Raw genomic sequence first — 20,474 nt, 5'->3', positions numbered from 1 at the left:
AGTTTTCCATGCAGGGTACAGTACAATGTTACCCTATGGAAAACAAAACCCGCTGTGCACATGCTGCGGCTTTTCTGCGGAAAAAAAGAAGGAGCATGTCACTTCTTGGTGCAGAATCGCAGCGATTCTGCACCCATAGAAATGCATTGATCCGCTAACTTCCCGCATGGGGCTGTGCCCACGTTGCGGGAAGTTAAGCGGATAATGTGCCGATGGTACCCGGGGTGGTGGAGAGGAGACTCTCCTCCAGGCCCTGGGAACCATATTTTGGTGTAAAAAAAAGAATTAAAATAAAAAATAATGCTATACTCACCTCTCAGCGCTGCCCGCGGCGTCCGGTCTCAGTTGCTGTGCCTAACAGGACCTGTGGTGACGTCGCGGTCACATGACCGTGATGACGCCGCGGTCACATGACCGTGACGTCACGAAGGTCCTTGTCGGCACAGCCGCTTGCAGCGCCGAGGAGATCGCAACGTCAGAGGGTGAGTATAGCCAATTTTTATTATTTTTTACATTACTATTGATGCTGCATATTGCTGAATATGCAGCATCAATAGTAACGAGTAATCCCGCAGCGGAAACCGCGGAACAAACCGCGATAAATCTGCAGGGATAACCGGCGCGTTTTTGCCCTGCAGATTTATCAATTCCGCTGCGGGATTAACCCGCAGAGGAACCCGCAAAGTGTGAACGTGGCCTAAATCTGCTTGGCTGCCAGTAAAGGCCATAAAGATGAAGGAATACTGACATTGCCCCTTTCTCATATGACTTGACCTCTATTAAGAACTTGTGGACCATTCTTAAAGGGAACCTATCACCTGAATTTGGCGGGTCCTTTTTTGGGTCATATGGGCAGTGTTTTCGGGTCTTTTATTAACCCCTTTTTTTCCCGCTGGCCGCACGCTGGTCGCGAAATTGACTTGCCGTTGATTCGCTTTCCTCCCTAGTTAATGCGTGCGCAAAGCAGTATGCTTTAAATGGAAGATTTACGTTGAAGGAAAACAGTCACCTCTCTCTGAGCAGTGTCTGGGAGGTTGTGGTTGGTACTGTCCAAAAAGTGAATTGTGAGCAGATAAATAAACTATTTGATTATTATTCTTAATTTAGCCTTGAAAATAACCAATTGAGATGAGAAATTTTACATTTTTCATTTAATTGCATAACAATTTACTATAATAGTTGCCCAATAATTCTGAACAGATATTCTCTTATGAAAGATAACAACCTGACTTTTACTTTCTTAAATTTTCAGATTTCAGGTATATTACCATTTTGGACTGACAGACGGCACTGTTGCTGTTCAGTTACAAAATTCATCATCAAAAACACAAATTGCCTAATAATCGAGCAGTGTAGTAGAAATAAAAAGCCTGATGCCTATAAAAAAGCTGACAGCAAAATATGGAGAAATGTCAGTATGTCCCACAACTAGTCCTATATTGGGCAGCACAATGTAGCAATCCCTTAAAAAGTAACTAAACTTGTCATTTTTTTGCTATAATTTTGTCCAGCATGGAAAGTTATGATACTTTGCAAATCATTTTATTAGGTGATTTACCTTCATTGCTGGAAAAAAAGAAAAAAATACTTGTAAGTGACTTCCAAACCCTTGGTTTTCCCCAGTCTATTTATCTGCCTTTATATCAAAATGTACTCATTTGGAGTACAGATGATGGCAGTGACAGGGTCAGCACGTGTGTCTCACTACCTCTGGGGATGAGCTGCTGCTGCAGCAGATTCTTGTCATAAACACAACACCCAGAGGAGACAGGGGATGAGCCTTTCACTGCCAACAGCTGTACTGTCAATTATTATGTTCTGTAAGCAGTCTGGGGAAACTGGAAAAGCAGAATAGAAGTGTCACGGGGTTACACCGACAGTGTGGAGCCAGAAGAACGCAGCCTCTGATTTGCTTCTACTCCAGCACTGAGAAGAAGCACTTCTCCATCATATTAAATGTGTCTATTTCTTCCGGCAGAACAGGGGTTAATCGGCCATGTTGGAAATCCCTGTGCTCAGCTATGCTCGGTTAGCCACTCCTTTTCCCTTTATAATTTGGGCTCTGATACTAATTTTCATCAGAGCTAGCTTTACTGCTGCATGGCTAATGGAAGGAAAGGAGTCGGTATGAGAAGGAGAATTGGAAGAGTTATTAGTGACTGTTGACTTTGGTTTGTACACGTGGTAATTCCTTATCCTTCTTTATTATTTTTTCCCCTTCCAGCACACCCCAGTGGATTCCTCTGTTATATGTGAGTGAATATTTTGCATGTCTGGAGTTTTCTGTTAACCCTTGTCTGTGTTGTCCTGTTGGGTTGATGTATTGCAGTGCACAGTAGCGCCCCCTCTTTCCTGGGTAGGGAAAGAGAACAGACAGTGGGCTAATTTAGGAGATAAGGCAAGGGCGGAGGCCCTGGCATCTTCACCATCTGAAGTATCCTGGGGAGCAGGGAGAGCTAGGGCACCCCCTAATGTTAGGGACAGGAAAGGAGCCCATGGACCCAGGTCACCCAACAGCTGTTTCTTATAGTAATAAAGACAAATCTATATTAAAGTAATAGAAATAACAAGGGTGCAGAGCAAAAGATATTAAAATCAATTTACAGGGTGTCCTGCACATGTGCACACCGGTAATACTCACTGTAGTTTCTCTATCCTGCAGGTTGGATTAGATAGGGCTTTTATCAAGTCATTGAATTGTGGCCCGGACAGATTGTTATTACTCAGGTTAAGTATCTTCAGGGACTGGTTACTGCTTAGTCCAGATGCCAACTGGGCGCAAGAAGTGCCTTGTAATTTATTATCATCCAATCTGTAACAGTAAGAAGATGAGAGCGCTACTATAAAGTCTGCAGATTGTGAATGTGAAGAGAAAATGATCCCCGAGTACTGGTAAAATCCATCAATAGCATCACTTGAAGTCGCCTCTGATGTGCGGTGAATATCTGGAATCCATGCAGCTATATGACACCTATCGTTTTACCTACAGAGCTGCATATAGATGCAGAACTATAACATCTTGATATAAGGTCTCATGTCAGATGACGTGGTCCACCTTTTCCTTTTTAATACTAGGCAGTTTTCATGCTTTTAAAAGGGTAGCCTTACCTTGAATTTTGTATTTATTATGTTTCTTTACCATACCCATCTCAACTAAATGATTTAGTCAAGTAATAAAAATATATGGCAAGGTAAACGTCCCAAGTAATAATGTTTAACCACAGGAGATTTGGAGGTATGTCAATACTTTTTTTTTTTTATTTGCTATATCTTTAATCTGCCCAAAGATCTACTGTTACTACTTTATTCCGGTGCCCCTTCATAGGAAGCCTAAGAATCAACACACTGAAGGTCTTATGTGGTTCACAGGACTGTTGTCAGAACTTTTACAAAATAACTCCCACATACTGACCACTCTCTTCGTATCTGGAGGTTGTATTTCTCCCAATAGAAAAATCAAAATCACACTGTTCTCTTTTTGCTAATTTGTCTACCCTAATGTCTACTGCAGGCCTAGACACATGAGCCTTTTGCTTGTGGCTACAAAGTGATATTATTCAACTAAGGCATTTTTAAAACACACTACTATTATTATTATTATTATTATTAATAACATATAGAGCGGTTCTACAAAATATGCCACATATTATGTGAAATGGTTAGGCTACAACATTTCATTTTTGTAGAATGCAACCAACAAACAATTCTATTTTCTTGTGGAGTTGGTGCTAACTGATTTTCTGGACCTTGTTTATCAGCCATGTAATTTATCTGAGGTGCTAGACAGGAGTCCTTTGACCCATCTTCTGCTCATCTTTTAGTAAGCCAGCTTGACAAAAAGACTAGGTCCGAAACGTGCGTTGGGGTTAGGTGTCTCACCACCAGCAGATACCTACATTATTACTGTTATGTTTGGTTTGCTACATTCATTCATTATATTGTTATTGTGATTGCCTGTATGTAATCAATCCCTGATGCATATAGTTATTCACATTCTATAATCTGTACGGTTGATGGCACCAGTGCATTTGACTCACGATTGCTAACTATGTAACTTACTATCTACCATCATTTTTTACTAGTATTATATCAATTTCGATAGAAACATCATCAAACATGATTGTTCTATTTTTGAATCATGCTGTTATATTTAATAATTCTTGCTGCTATGTCTAATAATTCTTGATGTGTTTAATGTGCTATTTATAATTTTACTGTGTGTGAGCATCTTCTGTGCCACCACATGTCCACAGACACTTTAACCACTTTACCCCCCAAGGTGGTTTGCACGTTAATGACCAGGCCAATTTTTACGATTCTGACCACTGTCACTTTATAAGGTAATACCTCTGGAACTCTTCAATGGATCCCACTGATTGTACAACACTGATAGTAGTAAAATGTCTTTGATATAACTTGCATTTATTTGTGGAAAATTGGAAATTTGGGGAAAATCTGGAAAATCTAGCAATTTTCAAACTTTGAATTCTTATGCCTTCATATCAGAGAAATGTTTCATACAAAATAGTTAATAATTAATAAATAACATTTCCCTCATGTCCACTTTACATCAGCACAATCTTTTAAACCTTTTTTTTGTTAGGAAGATTTAAGGGTTTAAAGTTGACCAGCAACTTCTCCTTTTTCCAACAAAATTTACAAAACCATTTTTTTGAGGACCACCTCATATTTGAAGTAACTTCGAGGGGTTTATATGATAGAAAATAGCCAAAAATTACATAATTCTAAATACTGTACTCCTCTAGGTGCTCAAAACCACGTTCAGAAACTTATTTTCCATTCAGGTGCTTCACAGGAATTTTTAGAATATGGAAAAAAAATGAAAATTTAATTTTTTTCTTAAAATTTACTTAAGACCCAATTTTTTATTTTCACAAGAGTAACAGGAAAAAATGGACCCCAAAATTTGTAGTGCAATTTCTCCTGAGAATGCCGATACCCCATATGAGGGGGAAAACCACTGGACGCACAGCGGAGCTCAGAAGGGAAGGAGCGCCATTTGACTTTTTGAATGCAAAATTTGTTGGAACAATAAGCGGACGCCATGTCATGTTTGGAGAGTCCCTGAGGTGCCTAACAGTGAAAATTCCCCACAAGTGACACCATTTTGGAAACTAGATCCCTCAGCAAACTTATCTAGATGTATAGTGAGCACATTGAATTCCCAGGTGCTTCACAGAAGTTTATAACGTTGAGCCATGAAAATTAAAAAAAATCACATTTTCCCCACAAAAATGTTATTTTAACCCAAAATTTTGCATATGCATAAGGGTAACAGCAGAAATTGCACCATACAATTTGTTGTGCAATTTCACCTGAGTACGCCGATATCTCACATGTGGGAGAAAACTACTGTTTGGGTGTACGGCAGGACTTGAAAGGAAAGGAGCGTCATTTGACTTTTTTAATGTAAAATTTGCTGGACTCATTAGATAACGCCATGTCCTGTTTGGAGGTAACAGGAGAAATTGCATCATAAAATTTGTTGTGCAATTTCTCCTGAGTATGCCGATACCCCATATGTGGGAATACTACTTTTGTGTGCCAAGACCCTACATGTAATGGGGAAATATTTTTCAGGCACAGTGCAAAGTTTAGAAGGGAAGGAGTGCCATACTATAGTGCAGATTTTACTGTTATGGTTTGCGGGTGCCATGCCCACTGGTAGAGCCCCTGACTTACCAGAAGAGTAGAACCCCTGAACATGAACCTACTGAACCTACTGAACATGGCAATACCCCATAAGTGGCTGTATAGTACTGCTTAGCAATACGGAGACTGGGGAGGGACAGAGCACTATTTGCCTCCTGGAGCACAGATTTTCCTAGAATAATTTGCAGACTCCATATACAGAGCCCCTAATTGCTAGAAGAGCAGAATCCCCTCTCAAGTGACTGTATTTTGAAAATTATACCCCTTTGGGAAAATGTTGATGAAATTATAGGGTTTTTTTGGGGGGAGAGGGTAAGTTATCAAAATCAGACATTAAATAAAAACGTTATACGCTTATATGTATATTTTTCTGCTTCTTTTTTTTTTTTATGCAACAATTTTATTATTCTATCCCTAACACTAGCCCTAGCCCAACTCCAAGGGCAGAGAAACACTACTGAATTTCTCGTGCGAGAATCGCATCGCACTGCACGGAATGGTCGGCACCTCTCCTGACCTAAGCATGACTGTAACACCCCAGGGTGCTGGTTGTTACAGTGGCATTGCTTTCCTCACGAGGAGAGTGATGTCACACTTGGAAGCAAGGGAAGACCTCTTCTATCAGGTAAACACAAACATGCAACAGTTCACACTCCAGGCCAGAAGGGGGAGCTCTGATCCTGCTTATGGGTGGCTCCCCTATATATAAATTCTGGTCTGGAGGGAAAGTTAGTCAGAGAGTGCCGGATAGCAGACTGGAGCAGTCTGAGGCAGGAAGACGTGTGAGGGGCCGTGCAGCCAGAGGTGCTGCAGCTCCTGGATAGTGAATTACAGAAGGAAAGAACAGTTTGTAGAGAGCGTGCAGGAGAGCAAAGCACAGGAGAGTGACATCTGGGAAGGATAGCTGTGACTGGGCTACCTCCCTGGCCGAGTGCAGACACCGGTAGCCAGAAGACCAAGGTTGTGTCGGACTCTAAGAGGCACAGCAGAAACTGACAGGACAGCTGTATTAGATATCACCTGTCCGCCCTAACATCCAGGAGGCACAGTGGCACATAGAACCCTGGTCATGATAGAGACCCTATAAAAAAGGCTTGAGCCACCTGTCATATGGGTTTGCGTCCCACCTTTATGGAGGACAGATAGGAACAGTGAGGACCTTGCTAGAAGCCATAGGCAGTAAGGGACTACATTACCACCACGCCATGAGTAAGGCTTTCATCTCCACCTGGTAGAGGGGACTCTGAAGTTGGTTCCAAGCTGGCCGGACCCTGCCTATACCTATGATATGGAGCCCTGGACTGTGGATACCTGAAGTCTCCAGTAAAGCAGGTAAAGAGACCGTAAACCTGTGTCCTCGTTCTTTACTGCACCATTCACCATCTTCACCTATACACCGGGAGCCCTGGGGACCTACTTCACCTGTGGGAAGGTATACCATCTAGCTGCCATAACATCACCCCAGCGGAGCCCTTTTAGCAGCGTCGGTCTCTACTGACCGAATACCACAGGTGGCATCAGCATGATGGATTAATATGCAGCTGTCAAGCCCAGGTCAGGAGAGCCGAAAGCCAGTACGAGGTTTACGATGCTGCTGCATTTCCCACCCTAGGCTTATATTCGAGTCATTAAGTTTTCACAGTTTTTTGTGGCAAAATTAGGGGGGTCGGCTTATACTCGGGTCGGCTTATACTTGAGTATATAAGGTACTTACTGTAAATTCGCGACTGTGCAGTCTGGACTGGACAGAGCCTCCATTAAGTCACTGAAGTGAGGACCGGATAGATTGTTAACAGCCAGGCCGAGTGTCTTCAGGGACCGGCTATTTCTTATTATAGAGGCCAACTGGATGCAAGACATTTCTGGTAGATTATTTTTAACCAATCTGTAAGAATAAAAAAGATGAGAAGTGGGTGATGCGTCTACAGAGCATCAGTATAAAATCGGTAGATTGCGAATAAAAGTGAAAATGTCTTCAGCTGTTACCGAGATCCATAAATATAATCTCTAGAAACCACCTCTGGTGTGTGGTGGATGTCAGGAATGTCGGTAGCTACTGTAGGTATAAAAAGTCTACACACCCCTGTTAAAATGCCAGGCTTTTGTCATGTAAAAAAGAAACCACACCAAGAACAATACATTTCAGAACTGTTTCCACCTTTAATGTCACCTATAAACTACATAAATCCATCGAAAAATAATCTGAAATCTCTTTGAGTGGAAAAATAAAAATAAAGAATTGAAATAATGTAGTTGCATAAACATTCACCTTGTTAAACTGCGATACAATCATACAATTGAGACTGGACGCCCCTTCATCTGGTATCAACTAAAATGGCCTGTGCACATTGCCATAAGGGTTGAACAACTCTTTGAAAGTAATCAAAATAAATATGAAAAATAACAACACTAGGGTATTTTGAAAAAATAAAACGTGTATATTTATTACCACCACATAGTGTGCAATGTTTTAGTTGAATAATGAGTCTTCCTCATGCACTGGAAAAAGAAAAATCAAGAACTAAAATAATGTGGTTGCATAAAGATGCACACTCTTAAACTAATACTTTGTTGAAGTACCCTTTGAATTTAAAACATAATTCAATCTTTTTTGGCTAGGACTGGAGTCTATCAGCATGGCACATATAGAATTGGCAATCTTTGCCCACTCTTCCTTGTAATAGCTTCAAATCTGTCAGATTGCCAGGGCATCTCCTGTGTACAGCGCCCTCTTCAGGTCAAACGACAGATTTTCAGATTCAGGTCTGGGCTCTGACTGGGTCATTCCTAAATTTTCATCATCTTCTGGTGTATCCATTATTTTGTTGATTTGGAGGTATGCTTGGGGTCGTTGTGCGGCAAGATACAATGCCTATTCATCTGCAGTTTTTTTAGCAACGACGAGAAGGTTCTATTTCATATTTGGAACTATTCTTAACTCCTTCTACCTTGAGTAAATCCCCAGCTCCAGCTGCCAATAAACAGCCCCAATACATTATGTAGCCTCCATTGTGCTTTGCTGTGGGTATGGTGTTGTTTTGGTGATGTATAGTGTTGGCTTTTCTCCAAACATATCTTTTGGAGTTATGCCCAAAAAAATCTGGCTCATGCTTTTCACAGACTTGATGTAGGTGTTGGCAAAATATTCAGGCTTGCATGGTTTTTTTTTTTACAAGAAAAGGCTTCTATCTTGCCACCCTATCCACAGGTAAGACATACAGTATGAAGAATCCGGGAGATTGTAGTCACATGCAGCACATAACCAGTACTTGCCAGAAATTCCCTTAGTTCCTTTAATGTTGATGTTGACCTCCCTGGACCAATATTCTTCTTTTTTTCATAAAATTTTGAGGAACATCCAGCTTCAGATAATGTCACTGTTGTGCCAAGTTTAATCCACTTCTTTATGCCAATCTTCAGTGTTCCATAGTTTAACTGTCTTGGAAAAAATGTTATATTTTTCTTCTGACTGATAACTTTCAACAATCAGATTCTTTTGCTGTGTTGCAAGCTGTTTATGGACCATGGGTTTTGCTGTAAAATGCAACTAAGAAAATGTCAGGAAAATTTGACTAAAACAGCAAAACTTTACATGGTGTTAATCAGAATCACTATAAATGATGGCAGCAGTGTACTGACTGCTATTTACCATGAGTGTAAATGTGATTGGCTAATTCTTAACACAACATATACTCAATTAGAACAGGGTGTTCACATTTATGCAACCATATTTTGTGAGTTGTGTTATTTTTATTTTCCTTAAAATGTTTTTCAATGCATTTGTACGGATGAGAGTGTGTGCCCACTGACATGCTGGGGGCGAGTATGTGCACACAGTGTCAGTGTGTGCGCATTTTTATCTGTCTCCTCTGTATAGGAGTCACTCACTGCACACAGGTTCACAAAGCAGCGTGTGGCTGCTGCATAAAGCAAAGGCACTACATAATAATAGGTCCAGTACTAAAAAGCATGATACATAAATACAATAAATGTAAAAATAAAATATAATTTGCACTGTACCTGAGATTCTGGAGGTTATGCAAAACTGGTGCAAGTCTTTCTAATCCTTCAGCATTTATGGAACATTCAGTTAAATCGAGTTTTTCTACACTTGTGTAGGCTTGCAGAATAAATGCCAACACTGTGCAGTCTAGAGCTGACAAGTGAATACCAGAAAGGTCAAAAACGGTATATGATTTCAATGTATCCAGAACCAGAGCTTTATTCCGGGTTTCAAACAGATAAAAGAATGTGGTGAGAAGACGTCGCTTATTGTCTATACTTCCCATCATTTTATTTTCTTCTGAAAGAAAGTTCTTCACCCAAGTGATAACATCCCTGGATGACATAGTTGCTTTTACATCCAGGTATCCACTTAGTATTGACCTGGTGGAGCTGTCTGATAGACCACACAGGAATCGGAGGAATATTTCACCTCGTCCATCAGAATAGGATCTTGCTTCTTTTAGCGATTTCTGTAACCTCACAGGAGTATAATCAGCGTAATGGACAAAGGCAGACAAGAACTCCTGTACAGTGAGATGTAAGAAGGAATAGTACACGGGTTCCTCAGATTCCATCAGAAAACTTGATAAGAGTTTTGACTTATTGTTCACTTGGAAGGAACCCAGATGTCGATGATCGAAAATAACCTTGTGATTCATTACTCCATATTCTGCCATCCATCCGATGGACCGCAAGAGTTTTTGGGCATCACTTTGGTACAAGCTGTGATTGGACAGAATGTTGGCGACAAATATCGCAAAGAGCTGTGTCACAGTTTTGGGTAATAATGACACCCGCTGAGCGCTACTTGTTGGTTGGAAGCTCTTGGATAACACTGTACAGATGATCCAGCAGTAAGATGGGAGGTAGCAGAACGTGTACAATGTGTCATTCTGCCTCACATAATTAAAAGCTTTTTCTGCCAGTTCCTTGGTGTTATTGAAGAAATTTTCAAAGTACATCTGCCGTTCTTCTGGAAAAAATCCAATGATTTCTACCATTCGCTGAAATACATTACAACAATCAATCAATGCCAGTCTGGTTGGGCGACTGGTCATCAGAACAGAACAACCATTAAGAAGAGACTTTCTCACCAAACTAACAATAATCTGACCACAAAGTTCAGCCTGCTTATAATTAGAGCACAAGCGACTTGATCTAAAATCCATGTCATCATGACTGCTTTCATCTAAACCATCGAATATAAAGAGAAGTTTCTCTGGATCTTGAAGGATGTTCCCAAGCTGCCCCTCCAGATATGGGTATTGATTAAGGATCATTGTCTCCAGTGTAACCTTATCCTCCAGTCTGTTGAGTTCCCGGAATTTGAAGAAAAAAACAAAAGAGAATCTTTGGTAGAGTTTTCCTGTCACCCAATCATACACAAACTTCTGCATGAGTGTGGTCTTCCCTACACCTGGCACTCCGCTCACCATTACCATATGTGGCACATGTCTAGATTGGTGACCGCAACGAAACATCTTGTTTGGGGTAATGCGTTGTAATTCATTTTGTGTTTTCCTTGTGTACTCCTCATGTTTTACCCCAGTTTCTATGAGTTCATTCTCAGAGCGTTCCCTAAACTGTTTAGTGGAGACAATTATGAGATTCACATAACGGGTACAGAATGAAAAACTTTCCTCTTCCTGGTTACATCCTGGAAGTTTGTTCTCTATAAGAGTCTTTGTTTTTTCATGTAAATGATTCTTGTGACATTCCTGGACAGCTAAAAAACAATATCGAAAGTTAAGTTTAAGATAAGAAATTGGAACAAAATTGGGTTTCTTATAAGATCACTAATACATTTTTTTTCCTTTTTTGGAATCAGAAATCAAATATTTTATATTAATCAGTGGAAGATAATTATGAAACACTGGAGTAGATTCATCAATAGGGCATATCTTTCTCCAACTATATTCCTTCAACTCTTTAAATGGCAGTACATTTCCCCCCATTTACTTGAGTTTGTACTTTCCTTACTTGGTTTCCTAGACTTTAAAATTAAACTTCATTGATCCCCCCATGCACACTTGACCAAAACACTTTCCCATTCAAAAGCACTTCCATCTTTGATATTCTCCAACTGTTGTAATCTGACATTAAGGAAGACATCATGCTTAAGAAACATACATTTAAAACAGAGAAAAGAGGCAATCAAAAATTGTGAGTCTATAAATGGCAGAATAATTAAAAGAAAGATTAAGGAGTTGCTTGAATCGAATTAAAATAGAAAAAAGAATCAATAGAGTAAAGCTCAGATATCAGGCACAGTAGATACTAAAGAACCAATAGTTCCTGATAATAATAATAATAATTTTTATTTATATAGCGCCAACATATTCCGCAGCACTTTACAATTAAGCGGGGACATGTACAGACAAATTCAATACAAGTTAAGACAATTTAAACAGTGACATTAGGGGTGAGGTCCCTGCTTGCAAGCTTACAATCTACAAGGAAATGGGGGGACACAATAGGTGAAAAGTGCTCGTTATTTCAGGTCTGGCAATTATAATAAATAGGGATTTTCATATAAAACTGCATGATCCGGTCATCAGCCCATGTGTTTGAGTGCAATAGTCAAGTATCAAGTGCAGTTATCATGTGCAGTTATCATGTGCATGGAGGGTGTGGAGACAGATGAGTAGTAGGGTGCAGATTTAGAATAATATTTGGAAGGAGGGAACAGGGCAAAGTTAGTTTACTGAGTAGTTGATGTGGTAGGCTTGTTTGAAGAGATGGGTTTTTAAAGCGCGCTTGAATAGGTCGGGGCTAGGTATCAGCCTGATCGTCTGGGGAAGTGCATTCCAGAGAGGTGGTGCAGCACGAGAGAAGTCTTGGAGACGGAGGTGCGAGGTTCGGATTACGGGGGATGTTAGCCTTCGGTCATTTGTAGAACGGAGAGCACGTGTAGGGCGATAGACAGAGATGAGAGAGGAGATATAAGGCGGTGCAGAACTGTGGAGGGCTTTGTGGGTGAGAGAGATGAGTTTATACTGGACCCTGTAGTGAATGGGTAGCCAGTGTAATGACTGGCACAAGATGGAGGCATCGGTGAAGCGGTTGGACAGAAATATGACCCTGGCTGCCGCATTCAAGATGGATTGGAGAGGAGAAAGTTTGCTAAGAGGGAGACCGATCAGAAGAGAGTTGCAGTAGTCCAGACGAGAATGAATAAGAGTGACAGTAAGAGTCTTAGCAGTTTCAAAGGTGAGAAAAGGTCGGATTCTGGAGATGTTTTTAAGATGCAGGTGACAAGAGCGAGTGAGTGATCGGATATAGGGAGTAAAGGAAAGATCAGTGTTGAATATGACCCCAAGACAGCGGGCATGCTGCTTGGGGAGTTATGGTTGAACCCTCCAGGGTAATTTAGATGTTGGGAAGAGTGAGGTTAGTAGAAGGGAGAAACACAAGAAGTTCCGTTTTGGAGAGATTTAGTTTCAGATAGAGGGAGAACATGATGTTAGAGACAGCAGACAGACAATCCTTGGTATTTTGAATTAGGGTAGGGGTGATGACAGGGGAAGAAGTGTATAACTGGGTGTCATCAGCATAGAGATGATACTGGAACCCAAATCTGCTGATTGTTTGTCCAATAGGGGCCGTGTATAGAGAGAAGAGGAGGGGGCCTAGGACTGAGCCCTGCAGAACCCCGATAGTAAGGGGACGAGGAGAGGAAGAGGAGCCGGCAAAGGATACAGTGAAGGAGCGGTCAGAGAGGTAGGAGGAGAACCAGGAGAGGGCTGTGTCCTTGAGGCCTATGGAGCGGAGCATAGTGAGAAGGAGCTGGTGATCCACAGTGTCAAATGCGGCAGAGAGATCCAGGAGAATCAGCAGAGAGCAATGACCTTTGGATTTTGCTGTTATTAGATCATTAGAGACTTTATTGAGGGCAGTTTCAGTGGAGTGTAAATGCAGCGCCCCAGAGTCCTGGTCGTTGCAGTAATGTCGCTCTGCCACTAAGGGGAGTGATGTTACGTCTGACTGCATTAAAGGAGTTCGCCTGACCAGGTAACACATACACTACACTTCACACTCCGGCCACCAGGAGGTGTGGTTCTATCTACTAGGCCACTCCTCACACTCTGGTAAAACTGGGGGTTGGACAGGAAGACAGGGAGAAGTAACTGGGAAGAGCTAGAGAGAGGACCTGTCAGGGATGGGGTCCTGGCAGACTCCTAAGGATAGCACAAACCAGTGAGCAACGGGGATACAGCAAAGAGGCAATAGTACCAGAAGGAGTCGTGCTGTAAGACCGAGGCAACATCCTTCTGAGGAGCAAACAGTCGGTGGCCGGAACGCTGAGCAAGTAAGGGACTACAAGCATTACTTCAAACCACGGCAGGACAGCCAATTATAGGTTGGCTGTCTCACTAAAACACCTAAGCAGACAACGGAGGCAGCTGTGGGAGAGGGGCGACTCTAGGGTCCCGGAAGAACTCCAGGCCTACCCCGTCATATGGGTGCGTCCTAGCCATATGATCTGGGGGGACGGAGAGAACGAATATCAGAGACAGACACAGCAGTTGTGAGGACTATCCCGGGGTGCTCAGCAGGGAAGGACTACAACACACAAGCGCAAGAAGGTAGATACTGATCCCCACCTGGAAAGGGAACTCCTAATGTGCCTTTGGACCGGCCGGTCTCAGACAGCCCTGGTTAGCCGTATTCCGGATTGAGTTCCTTGAAGCCTTCAGTAAAGAGGTAAAGAGACTGCAACCTGGTGTCCTCATTATTTACTGCGACCCGCACAGCACCACAACCTCACCACCATCTCCACCTTTCACTGGGCGCCCCTCAGCAGGGTCACGGACTGGGTCTAGCCACCGTGACAACCCCAGAGCAGAGACTCAGAGACCCGGCACTGGGTACCCCTCGGCCCTGCGGCAGTGGGGGCGCTACATAAAGAGCGGAAACCAGATTGTAAGGGGTCGAGCAGAGAGTTATCCGAGAGATATCGGATTAGACGGGAGTGGACCAAGTGTTCCAGGAGTTTAGAGATGAAGGAAAGGTTAGAGACAGCTCTGTAGTTAGCAGTGCAGTTCTGGTCCAGAGATGGCTTTTTAAGTAAAGGGGTTATGATGGCATGTTTAAATGAGGAGGGAAAGATACCTGAAGAAAGAGAGAGGTTAAATATTTTAGTCAGGTGAGTGGTGACCACTGGTGAGAGAGACTGCAGGAGAGGTGAAGGAATAGGGTCACTGTTGCAGGTTGTAGGCCGAGCAGAAGCGAGGAGCTTGGAAACTTCTTCTTCTGAGACAGGCACAAAGATGTCTAGTGAGCTTGAGGTGCAGCAGGGAAGGGGATCCAGGCACTGAGGAGATTGAGCTGAGATATCCTGATGGATGTGGTTGATTTTTTCTAGGAAGTAAGTGGCCAGATCCTCCCCACTGAGATTGGTGATGGGGGCCTGTATTTTAGGTTTCAGGAGGGAGTTTAAGGTTTCAAAAAGTTGTTTTGGGTTGCTGGATAGTGAGGTGATGATGGTGGTGAAGTAGGATTGTTTGGCCAGATAAAGGGCAGAGTTATAGGTTTTGAGCATGAACTTATAGTGGATGAAGTCTTCTGCTAAGAGAGATTTTCTCCACTGCCGCTCTGCACACCTTGAGCAATGCTGAAGAAAGCGTGTTTGCATAGTGTGCCAGGGCTGCCGTTGTCTGTCGGGTCTTTCTGCGTGTAGAAGGTGCTGCTTCATCTAGGGCATTCTTCAGTGTATTATTGAAGTGTGACAATGCTAAGTCTGGAAAGGAGAGGTAGGAGATGGGGGCTAAAGATGTGTGGAGATTGTCCATAAGCTGCTGGGTATTAATGGAACGTGTATTCCGATAAGTGTGGTAAGTAGGGGTGTCCTGGGTGAGGAGACAATTCTTGACAGAGAAGGAAAGAAGGTTGTGGTCTGAAAGCGGGAGAGGGGAGTTAGTAAAGTCGTGCAGCGATCCGGGACGGGAGAAAACCAGGTCCAGAGTATTCCCATGCGTAGGATAATTAGTAAACTGTGAGAGGCCGAATGAAGAAGTTAGAGAAAGAAGATGAGAGGCAGATTGGGAGAGGGGATCATTGATGGGCATGTTAAAGTCTCCCATGATGAGGGTGGGGATGTTACAGGATAGAAAGTGAGTAAGCCAGGTGGCAAAGTGGTCTATAAACAGGCGGGAGGAGCCTGGAGGGCGATAAACAACCGCCACCGGCAAGGAGAAGGGCTTAAAGAGTCTGATGGCGTGGACTTCAAAGGAAGGAAATGTGTTATGACCCCAATGGCGAGGGTCTCAGAGATATCAGCAAGTCTGCGAAGTACAAAAATCCAGCTCATAGGGCAGTGGTAACTGGGTTGACCATATATCTACTCCTAACGCCAACACTAGAAGTAGCCGGGGAACATGCCTACGTTGGTCGCTAGATGTCTCGCGCCAGCCGGAGGACTAACTACCCCTAGAAGAGGAAAACAAAGACCTCTCTTGCCTCCAGAGAATAGACCCCAAAAGTAGGATACAAGCCCCCCACAAATAATAACGGTGAGGTAAGAGGAAATGACAAACACAGAGATGAACTAGGTTTAGCAAAGAGAGGCCCGCTTACTAATAGCAGAATGTAGTAAGATAACTTATATGGTCAACAAAAACCCTAACAAAATTCCACACTGGAGATTCAAGAACCCCCGAACCGTCTAACGGCCCGGGGGGAGAACTCCAGCCTCCCTAGAGCTTCCAGCAAGGAAAGGATACAGATAATGAACAAGCTGGACAAAAATGCAAACAAAAACAAATAGCAAAAAGCAAGAAAGCGGACTTAGCTTACTCACGCAGGAACCAGGATCAGTAGACAAGAGCACTACAGATTAGCTCTGATATCAACGTTGCCAGGCATTGAACTGAAGGTCCAGGGAGCTTATATAGCAACACCCCTGACCTAACGACCCAGGTGAGCATACAAGGGATGATAGACATACCCAGAGTAAAATCACTAGTAGCCACTAGAGGGAGCCAAAAGGTAAATTCACAACAGTACCCCCCCCTTAGTGAGGGGTCACCGAACCCTCACCAAGACCACCAGGGCGATCAGGATGAGCGGCGTGAAAGGCACGAACTAAATCGGCCGCATGCACATCAGAGGCGACCACCCAGGAATTATCCTCCTGACCATAGCCCTTCCACTTGACCAGGTACTGAAGCCTCCGCCTGGAGAGACGAGAATCTAAGATCTTCTCCACCATGTACTCCAACTCGCCCTCAACCAACACCGGAGCAGGAGGCTCAGCAGAAGGAACCACAGGCACAACGTACCGCCGCAACAAGGACCTATGAAATACGTTGTGAATGGCAAACGACACCGGAAGATCCAGGCGAAAGGACACAGGATTAAGGATCTCCAATATCCTGTAAGGACCAATGAATCGAGGCTTAAATTTGGGAGAGGAGACCTTCATAGGAACAAATCGAGAAGACAGCCATACCAAATCCCCAACACGAAGTCGGGGACCCACACCGCGGTGGCGGTTGGCAAAACGCTGAGCCTTCTCCTGTGACAACTTCAAGTTGTCCACCACATGATTCCAGATCCGCTGCAACCTATCCACCACAGAATCCACTCCAGGACAGTCAGAAGGCTCCACATGTCCCGAGGAAAAACGAGGATGGAAACCGGAGTTGCAGAAAAATGGCGAAACCAAGGTGGCAGAACTAGCCCGATTATTAAGGGCAAATTCAGCCAACGGCAAGAAGGTCACCCAATCATCCTGATCAGAAGAGACAAAACACCTCAAATACGCCTCCAGAGTCTGATTAGTTCGTTCCGTTTGTCCGTTAGTCTGTGGATGAAAAGCGGAGGAAAACGACAAATAAATGCCCATCCTACCACAAAAGGATCGCCAGAACCTGGAAACAAACTGGGATCCTCTGTCCGACACAATATTCTCAGGAATGCCGTGCAAACGAACTACGTTCTGGAAGAACACAGGAACCAGATCAGAAGAGGAAGGCAGCTTAGGCAAAGGAACCAGATGGACCATCTTGGAGAAACGATCACATATCACCCAGATGACAGACATGCCCTTAGACACCGGAAGATCCGAAATGAAATCCATAGAGATGTGTGTCCAAGGTCTCTTCGGGACAGGCAAGGGCAAGAGCAACCCGCTGGCATGAGAACAGCAAGGCTTAGCTCGAGCACAAGTACCACAGGACTGAACAAATGACCGCACATCCCTTGACAAGGAAGGCCACCAAAAGGACCTGGCCACCAGATCTCTGGTGCCAAAAATTCCCGGGTGCCCTGCCAACACTGAGGAATGAACCTCGGAAATGACTCTGCTGTTCCATTTAGCAGGCACAAACAATCTGTCAGGTGGACAAGAGTCAGGCCTACCAGCCTGAAATCTCTGCAACACACGTCGCAGATCTGGAGAAATAGCTGACAAGATAACTCCTTCCTTAAGAATACCCTCAGGTTCAGCGACTCCAGGAGCATCAGGCACAAAGCTCCTAGACAGAGCATCGGCCTTCACATTCTTAGAACCTGGTAAATACGAGACCACAAAGTCAAAACGGGAGAAAAACAATGACCAGCGGGCCTGTCTAGGATTCAGGCGTTTAGCAGACTCGAGATACATCAAATTTTTGTGATCAGTCAAGACAACCACACGATGCTTAGCACCCTCGAGCCAATGACGCCACTCCTCAAATGCCCACTTCATGGCCAACAACTCCCGATTGCCCACATCATAATTTCGCTCTGCCGGCGAAAATTTCCTAGAGAAAAAGGCACAAGGTCTCATAGTAGAGCAACCAGGGCCTCTCTGCGACAAAACGGCCCCTGCCCCAATCTCCGAAGCATCCACCTCAACCTGAAAGGGAAGTGAGACGTCAGGCTGGCACAAAACAGGCGCCGAAGTAAACCGGCGTTTCAACTCCTGGAAAGCCTCCACGGCAGCAGGAGCCCAGTTAGCTACATCAGAGCCTTTCTTGGTCATATCCGTCAGCGGTTTAACAACGCTAGAGAAATTTGCGATAAAACGACGGTAGAAGTTAGCAAAACCCAAGAACTTCTGAAGACTCTTAACTGACGAGGGTTGAGTCCAATCATGAATAGCTCGGACCTTGACTGGATCCATCTCCACTGCAGAAGGGGAAAAAATGAACCCCAAAAAGGGAACCTTCTGTACACCAAAGAGACACTTTGAGCCTTTTACAAACAAAGAATTTTCACGCAGAATCTCAAAAACCATCCTGACCTGCTCCACATGCGAGTCCCAATCATCAGAAAAAAACAGAATATCATCCAGACAAACAATCAAAAATTTATCCAGATACTTCCGGAAAATGTCATGCATGAAGGACTGAAAAACTGAAGGTGCATTAGAGAGCCCAAATGGCATCACCAAGTACTCAAAATGACCTTCGGGCGTATTGAATGCGGTCTTCCATTCATCGCCCTGCCTAATGCGCACAAGGTTGTACGCACCACGAAGGTCTATCTTGGTGAACCACTTGGCACCTTTAATCCGGGCAAACAAATCTGACAACAGCGGCAAAGGATACTGAAATTTGACAGTGATCTTATTTAAAAGCCGATAGTCAATACAAGGCCTCAAAGATCCGTCCTTTTTGGCCACAAAAAAGAATCCCGCACCAAGAGGGGAAGAAGAAGGACGGATATGCCCCTTCTCAAGAGACTCCTTGATATTTGAACGCATCGCGGTATGTTCAGGTACCGACAGATTAAACAGTCTCCCCTTAGGAAACTTACTGCCAGGTAATCAAATCTATTGCACAGTCACATTCCCTATGAGGAGGCAGTGCACTGGACTTAGACTCGCTGAAGACATCCTGATAATCAGACAATTACGCCGGAACTTCCGAAGGCGTAGAAGATGCAATAGACAAGGGCAGGGAATCTCCATGAATTCCATGGCAGCCCCAGCTTGACACTGACATAGCCTTCCAGTCCAAGACTGGATTATGGGTCTGTAACCATGGCAAACCCAAAACAACCAAATCATGCATTTTATGTAGAACAAGAAAACGTATTACCTCCCGATGTTCGGGAGTCATGCACATGGTAACCTGTGTCCAAAACTGCGGTTTATTTTTTGCCAATGGCGTAGAGTCAATGCCCCTAAGAGGGATAGGATTTTCCAATGGCTCAAGCACAAATCCGCAGCGCTTGGCAAATGACAGATCCATAAGGCTCAGGGCAGCACCTGAGTCCACAAACGCCATGACAGGATACGATGACAGTGAGCAAATCAAAGTTACAGATAGAATAAATTTAGGTTGCAAATTACCAATGGCGACCGGACTAACAACCTTAGTAAGACGTTTAGAGCATGCTGAGATAACATGTGTAGAATCACCACAGTAGTAACACAAGCCATTCTGGCGTCTATGAATTTTCCGCTCATTTCTAGTCAGGATGCTATCACATTGCATTAAATCAGGTGCCTGTTCAGACAACACCATGAGAGGATTTGCGGTTTTGCGCTCCCGCAACCGCCGGTCGATTTGAATAGCCAGGGCCATAGAATCATTCAGACCTGTGGGAATGGGAAAACCCACCATCACATTCTTAATGGCTTCAGAAAGGCCATTTCTAAAATTTGCAGCCAATGCACACTCGTTCCACTGGGTCAGCACGGACCATTTCCGAAATTTTTGGCAATACACTTCGGCCTCGTCCTGGCCCTGAGACATCGCCAGCAAGGCTTTTTCTGCCTGAATCTCAAGATTGGGTTCCTCATAAAGCAAACCGAGCGCCAGAAAAAATGCATCAATGTCAGCCAATGCCGGATCTCCTGGCGCCAG

General features: G+C 43.7%; 1 protein-coding gene across 4 annotated transcripts in view; it reads right to left on the bottom strand.

Annotated features, from left to right (window-relative positions):
• LOC143815170 (NACHT, LRR and PYD domains-containing protein 12-like) overlaps nt 1-20,474 on the bottom strand; it is a 125,745-nt gene that overhangs the window by 27,350 nt on the left and 77,921 nt on the right. For 3 of the 4 annotated variants that reach the window (XM_077294117.1, XM_077294118.1, XM_077294116.1), the window contains exons 6-8: nt 9,694-11,404; nt 7,388-7,558; nt 2,642-2,812 (exon numbers count right to left, since the gene is read on the bottom strand). In XM_077294117.1, coding sequence (XP_077150232.1) covers nt 2,642-2,812; nt 7,388-7,558; nt 9,694-11,404 — 2,053 coding nt within the window. The remainder of the gene's footprint in view (nt 1-2,641; nt 2,813-7,387; nt 7,559-9,693; nt 11,405-20,474) is intronic. The other variant, XM_077294119.1, reaches the window with a different exon arrangement.

The sequence above is a fragment of the Ranitomeya variabilis genome, chromosome 3, assembly GCF_051348905.1.
Source record: "Ranitomeya variabilis isolate aRanVar5 chromosome 3, aRanVar5.hap1, whole genome shotgun sequence".
Taxonomy (NCBI): Eukaryota; Metazoa; Chordata; class Amphibia; order Anura; family Dendrobatidae; genus Ranitomeya; species Ranitomeya variabilis.
This window is presented reverse-complemented; position numbering and strand designations above follow the sequence as displayed.